Raw genomic sequence first — 7,033 nt, 5'->3', positions numbered from 1 at the left:
TGTCCTCATAACCACACCCCAACCCTTCTCTCCAGTCCAGGCCCACCGTCCTCATAACCCCACCCCAACCCTTCTCTCCAGTCCAGGCCCACTGTCCTCATAACTCCACCCCAACCCTTCTCTCCAGTCCAGGCCCACCGTCCTCATAACCCCACCCCAACCCTTCTCTCCAGTCCAGGCCCACTGTCCTCATAACCCCACCCCAACCCTTCTCTCCAATCCAGGCCCACTCTCCTCATAACCCCACCCCAACCCTTCTCTCCAGTCCAGGCCCACTGTCCTCTAGTTCATTGTCTGAGTAGGAACCATGAGAACTATAGCTGAGCTCTGTCGCAGTGTGCCTCAGAAAATGTGTAGGGCGAGACAGTAAACCCACTCCAGCTCCTACGGTATCGGCACTTAACACATCATCTTCTTCTTCCCCTGCTTCCAGATCCTCCTCGTCTTCATCGTCCGGAGTACCAGAGTTACGGGTGTCTCCAGACCCGGTATTGCTGCCCTGCTTCCCCCCGTGGGGACAGTCGGAGTCACCTTGGCCCTTGACTGCCTGCTCCTTGGCCTTGCGGCTGCGTTTCCACTTCATCCGCCTGTTCTGGAACCAGATCTTCACCTGAACGGAACCGGGGAACACAACGTCAGAACTGAAACACGACAGTTACACGAGGATAAACATGTCAGCCAAAACAACCTGCGGCTCATTTCAGTGGGTCTAAAGTTTTACGGTATGAATAGACATTTATCCAACTGTTATCTCTATGGGACTGCAGATGGATATGAGCTATGTAGCTAAATCTGGAGCAATATTTATTGTGCATGGTCCCTGACATATAAAATAATACACTTTTCACACAATTGCACAAAAAAAAAAGGGATTGAAAATCAGTTCAGGGATCATCATGCTCACCTGTGTCTCTGTGAGCACGAGAGATCAGTTCAGAGATCAGAGATCAGAGATCAGGGATCAGGGATCAGAGATCCGTTCAGAGATCAGAGATCAGAGATCAGAGATCCGTTCAGAGATCAGGGATCAGAGATCCGTTCAGAGATCAGAGATCTGTTCAGAGATCAGAGATCCGTTCAGAGATCAGAGATCAGTTCAGGGATCAGAGATCCGTTCAGGGATCATCATGCTCACCTGTGTCTCTGTGAGCACGAGAGATCCGTTCAGAGATCAGGGATCAGAGATCAGTTCAGGGATCAGTTCAGAGATCAGAGATCAGTTCAGAGATCAGAGATCAGTTCAGAGATCAGAGATCCGTTCAGAGATCAGAGATCAGGGATCAGAGATCAGTTCAGGGATCAGTTCAGAGATCAGAGATCCGTTCAGAGATCAGAGATCCGTTCAGAGATCAGAGATCAGTTCAGAGATCATCATGCTCACCTGTGTCTCTGTGAGCACGAGAGATCCGTTCAGAGATCAGAGATCCGTTCAGAGATCAGAGATCCGTTCAGAGATCAGAGATCAGTTCAGAGATCAGAGATCAGTTCAGAGATCATCATGCTCACCTGTGTCTCTGTGAGCAGGAGAGAGGTGGCCACCTCAAAGCGTTTAGGTCTGGACAGGTATTTGTTGAGTTTGAACTGGTTCTCCAGGTGTAGTAGTTGTTGACTGGTGAAGGCTGTTCTGGGCCTACGACACTTCCCCATCAGACTGGCCTGAGAAGAGACTGGAGTGGAGACCATGAGAGAGAGAGAGAGAGAGAGAGAGAGGTTATTATATCACATGTTAAACTACTACTACTAATAATAATAGTTATTATAAAATAGTTATAATGATAATAATCTATGGTTTATTTATGTCACGTTTATTTCCGGTTCTTGCTCTTCTGTACGGGAGGATGATGGGGCTGAGATGTAAACATTTTCATCTTTAAAAGCCGTCCTTTCTGATGATATCAGTTGTATTGGACTTTGGTTTACAGTTGGCCTGAGGACACGGTGATATGGCTTTACCGGGGCTATAAAACTCAACAGAATGCCATTAAATTAATGAAAATTTCAATAGCGGGACTTTGTTGATGAAGTGGACATATTGCATCAGGTGTTTCTTTATTGTGTATTGTAATAATAATAATAATCTCACACTTTGGCTATCCCCTATTAATTAAAATGTTATTTATGACTAAGAGATATGATTATGGTTCAGGAGTAAATGGGCTACTGGTCCAACGACACTCTTGATCACCTGAAAGATGCAATGACAACTTTTTTTGTGTGTGTTTTGTGTGTGTTTTGACTGCTTATTCTAGATAATATCTGCATTTAAAACGAATAATTTACAAATCCATTATTTTTTAATTAATTCAGAAAAAGAAGAGCAAGATCTAAGACATGAAAATAATATTTATTTATTTCATGAGTCCTCCTACAATGTAGTAAATTCGACATATTGTTCAACGAAATTATAACGGCTAAATAATTCAATTAAAATATACCGAAATTATGCAGCACCAATACAGTAATTATGTTTAATAAGCAAAAGACAACATTCTGTTTCAATAATTTATTTACAACTACTTTATTTTCACACAATATATTTTATAGCTATTATGAACAGTGGTAGAGAGAGACACTTCAATTATATTCAAAGAATTACAAATGAGACGCCTGAAAGCTACTTGCCACCATAGTCTCCGAGTCTTGGCATCATCATTCCAGCTCTAATCCAGTGTTCTAGAGGAAACCCAGCCATAACTGCTGCCCTTAGGTGCTCTGGGTACGGCTGGGCGAAACTGGGATAGGCGAAGGCTGTGTGCTGGCCACTCAGAGCCGCGACGGGGTACATGTGGGTGGGATACATTCCATGGATGGCCCCCTGAGACAGCTGGGTCAGTCCCTGGTGAGAGAAATTCAATAGACCCGGTTTGGGGATCATCCCGGTCTGAATGTGGATACCGCTGGTGGTCCTCCGCTGGGATGGGGTCTCCGACCCGCGGCACGAGAATGGGTTGTCCTCAGAACACAGTCCCGGGGAGCTGTCTCGGTCCACCCGGTGCGCCAACAGCGCGTCGATTCCAAAGTTCTTAGATTTCGCCATTGTGTACTTTTCCTGAGACTTTTATCAACTCAAATTATTCTTCTGGGTTATGATTGCTGGATTAGAGTTGTTTTAGGCGAAACGAAACAGCATCTCATCGAGATAGTTTTAAAACACTACTGTTTGTCTAATGTTTCAGTTTTTCTAAATAAATAATTATAAAACGTTACGTTATCACTTTCTTGACAATATACTTTTCCCCTCTTTTGTTCTAATTTGTCCGTCCGTGCGGTGCGGTGCCAGTCGCTCCTCTGCTTCCTTTGCTATTCGTCCCCACCTGAAACTGGCAACTTTTCTCACAACGCTCTGCAATTGAACCTCGGAAATGTATAAACGGGATCCTTGGGACGTCCCAACTCCGTCGAACCTCCCCAAACCCGCCCCCTCAAACCTGCCTCTGATTGGCTCATCTTCTTTCACTAATTGGTCTTTTGACCAATCAGATCAGAATTGGGCTGCGTGTATAACACAACACGGGCAGGACTTTATAGCAGGTGTCAAACTCATTCCACGGAGGGCAGAGTATCTGCAGGTTTTAGTATTTTCTTTCAAGTAAGACCTAGACAACCAGGTGAGGGGAGTTCCTCACGAATGAGTGACCTTAATTCATCCATCTAGTATAAGGGTGGAGCTCGATAGCGGAAAAAGTCTTTTTTTTTTTTAGGCCTATATAGGAGATAAAACAAATAGTTAAAGTCAAAAAAATCAAAAGCAGTCTTCCACCCGTGACGTCACAGTGATTTCTTCCCATACATATCACAATGCTCGTAACACAATACAATGAACCCAATGGAGAAAGATGAAGCTCAAATGTATCCTATCGTTTATGGAAATGTATTTGTCACCTTTCTAAGGAAGCAGCAGTTTAGGAATACTACGAGCCCGTGCAGTGAGTGAAAGGCCTGTAATCATTTTAGATTCGGGAACATTTCGCATTCCTGCTGTCCATTGTCATTCATCTTTTTTTTTTTGGATAGATTCTAGAGCTTTCCATTTAAAGACAAAAAGAAATGCAGCATTTTTTGATTGACATGTCCACAAATTCTGTCGTCGAGGAAGAAGTGGCCTAATATCCAGTGATATAAATCATCTTTATACCACAAATAATAATTAACGTTTAAATCTTTTGTTGATTCAATTTTTTGACTTTGTTGGGAAAAAGTTCCCAATTTTCATACTTGAGTAAAAGTAAAGATATTTTATTAGAAAATTACTCAAATAAAAGAGAAAGTCAGCCAGTAAACTGCTACTTGCTAAAAGTAAAAAAGTATTTGGTTTTAAATATACGTACGTACCAAAAGTACATATGTTAAATGCTAAAATATACTTAAGTATCCAAAGTCAAATTAAAAGTATAAATGATTTCAAAGTCCTTATATTTTAAGCAAATCAGACCGCACAATTGTCTTGTTTTTGTTATTTACGGATAGCCAGGGGCACGCTCCAACACTCAAACATTTACAAACAAAGCATTTGTGTTTAGTGAGTCTGCCAGATCAGAGGCAGTAGATTGGACGACCAGGGATTGTCTCTTTAAATGCGTGAACGAGACCATTTTCCTGTCCTGCTAGTACTTTTGGGTGTCAGGGAAAATGTTTGGAGTAAAAAATACATCATTCTCTTTAGGGAAAGTAGTGAGGTAAAAGTAAACATTATCAAAAATACTATCAAAAAAACGTTATTAGAAATGATTTACTTATTTTTTTACCCTAAAACCACTTAAGTACTTTACTCCACTGCATAAGACCAAGTTTGCAGTTTCAGTCACCCATCCGCACGTTTTAAAAGCAAAGTGAAAATGGAATTAGGTCTTTTTTTCACCAAACATAAATGTGGTTGGCATTAAAATGGTTGAATCTTTGTATGGAATTTAATATGTATATAACATAATTATACGGAGAGTAGTATCAGAAATGTTAACGACTTGTTTCTTTATTAAGAAATGCTTTATAAGCTATATTTATATATATTTTTTCATATTATGAATTATAATATAGCCTACCTTGTATTATATTTTTATTACGACATGAGTACCAACCACAAAATATGAATCGAAAATCTCACCTTAATTTCACCTTAATATTAATTATTATTTTAACATTCACTCAAACCTTTATTTTTCTCACAAATGTCAGGCTACATTTTCTCGGGCAAATATTTCGCCTACAGGACACCAATGACTATTTTCAGTCAAAATATTTCCAGAATAGTCAAGTATATGTAGAATATCCGTTTTATCTTCATTTAAAGTAGACCTATGATCGAGGGTTTCCACAATTTCAAATTCATCGTTATGAATGCCAGCGTTGCATAGTAACGACAAGGTTTTCAATGGTCTGATGTAATTAATCAGACTATCTGCTAAACTAATAAAAGGCACTGTGTCTTTATCTTTGTGAAAGTAAAACCCATATGGGACCGTAAAGATATATTAACGGATCAAAGTCTGATTGACTGAGAAATGGGGAGGGACAGGGGTTAGTTGACACGGCTGTGATTGGACAGGGCTACAGTTGACTAGGCTGTGATTGGTTTCCAGTGTCATGTGGGATTGAAACGGGATTATAGGGCGTGCAAAGTGAAAGGAAAATATTAGCGCCTAATTCAGACTCAGAAGATGTACACCTTTTCGATGTACTTCTTAGTAGTTGGTTTTCAGACTTACTGTATGGAGGTGTGAACGGCTTTTGCAGGCCTGGTTAGCTGAATACATTTAATTCAACCATTGAAAACCCTCCCACTTGCTGGGCAACACATTTTCTGGTGGAGTTTTCATTCAAAAGGGTTTTCAGTACATTTATTAAATTACATTTTGTGTTCCTTCATTTGGAGAGAACAGATCAGAATATTATGTATCAATGACAGAAAGACAGGTAAAAACATACATATTCATCTCCTTTTCAGCACCAACTGGTAGTTAAAAAAATATTCTGATCTTGTGTATTATTTTGAGTTATGTTAAAGTATTTATGAATAATAATTAAAAACAAAACTGGTTTGGAGAGAAAACAAACAAAAATATAAACACCACCAACTGGTAGTTAAATAAAAGTCAAAGAAAACAATATTGTATTTTTTTTTAGAGTTAGGAATCTATTTATGAATAATAATAAAAACAGGTTTGAGCCTTTACACACACAATATATTGGTAAATAAAAAATAGTGGTTTGATTGATCCTGAAAGTTGACATTTTCAATTGTTCAATCCATGAAATATTGGAAGGTGAGAAAAGTGTGAAATAGGAGTTGATCAGTAGTCCCGTAAATCTACCCTGATAGTCACTAATCATGGAAGTGTAATAGGAGTTGATCAGTAGTCCCGTAAATCTACCCTGATAATCACTAATCATGGAAGTGTAATAGGAGTTGATCAGTAGTCCCATAAATCTACCCTGATAATCACGAATCATGGAAGTGTAATAGGAGTTGATCAGTAGTCCCATAAATCTACCCTGATAGTCACAAATCATGGAAGTGTAATAGGAGTTGATCAGTAGTCCCATAAATCTACCCTGATAATCACTAATCATGGAAGTGTAATAGGAGTTGATCAGTAGTCCCATAAATCTACCCTGATAATCACGAATCATGGAAGTGTAATAGGAGTTGATCGGTAGTCCCATAAATCTACCCTGATAGTCACAAATCATGGAAGTGTAATAGGAGTTGATCGGTAAGTCCCATAAATCTACCCTGATATTCACTAATCATGGAAGTGTTATAGGAGTTGATCAGTAGTCCCATAAATCTACCCTGATAGTCACAAATCATGGAAGTGTAATAGGAGTTGATCGGTAAGTCCCATAAATCTACCGTGATATTCACTAATCATGGAAGTGTAATAGGAGTTGATCAGTAGTCCCATAAATCTACCCTGATAGTCACTAATCATGGAAGTGTAATAGGAGTTGATCGGTAAGTCCCGTAAATCTACCCTGATAATCACTAATCATGGAAGTGTAATAGGAGTTGATCAGTAGTCCCATAAATCTACCC

At 39.7% G+C, this 7,033-nt stretch overlaps 1 protein-coding gene across 1 annotated transcript; it reads right to left on the bottom strand.

Moving 5' to 3' along the window:
* Positions 1 to 230: 230 nt before the first annotated feature.
* LOC115122515 (motor neuron and pancreas homeobox protein 1-like) lies at positions 231 to 3,315 on the bottom strand. The gene is made up of 3 exons (XM_029651726.2): positions 2,623 to 3,315; positions 1,507 to 1,667; positions 231 to 610 (listed from the first exon to the last, which is right to left on the bottom strand). Exons 1-3 carry the CDS (start codon positions 3,035 to 3,037, stop codon positions 236 to 238), a joined length of 951 nt encoding a protein of 316 aa, XP_029507586.1. The 5' UTR covers positions 3,038 to 3,315; the 3' UTR covers positions 231 to 235.
* Between the last annotated feature and the right edge of the window lie 3,718 nt (positions 3,316 to 7,033).

The sequence above is a fragment of the Oncorhynchus nerka genome, linkage group LG3 (genome assembly GCF_034236695.1).
Source record: "Oncorhynchus nerka isolate Pitt River linkage group LG3, Oner_Uvic_2.0, whole genome shotgun sequence".
Classification (NCBI taxonomy): domain Eukaryota; kingdom Metazoa; phylum Chordata; class Actinopteri; order Salmoniformes; family Salmonidae; genus Oncorhynchus; species Oncorhynchus nerka.
Note: the sequence above shows the minus strand (reverse complement) of the source record. Positions and strands in the feature narration are given on the sequence as shown.

Coding starts and splice junctions, on each gene's coding strand:
- LOC115122515 (XM_029651726.2), bottom strand. CDS start 3,037: ATGGCGAAATCTAAGAACTTTGGAATCGACGCGCTGTTGGCGCACCGG. Junction 1,668..2,622: donor AAGACTCGGAGACTATGGTG/GCAAGTAGCTTT, acceptor TCTCCACTCCAG/TCTCTTCTCAGGCCAGTCTG. Junction 611..1,506: donor TCCTGCTCACAGAGACACAG/GTGAGCATGATG, acceptor GGTTCCGTTCAG/GTGAAGATCTGGTTCCAGAA.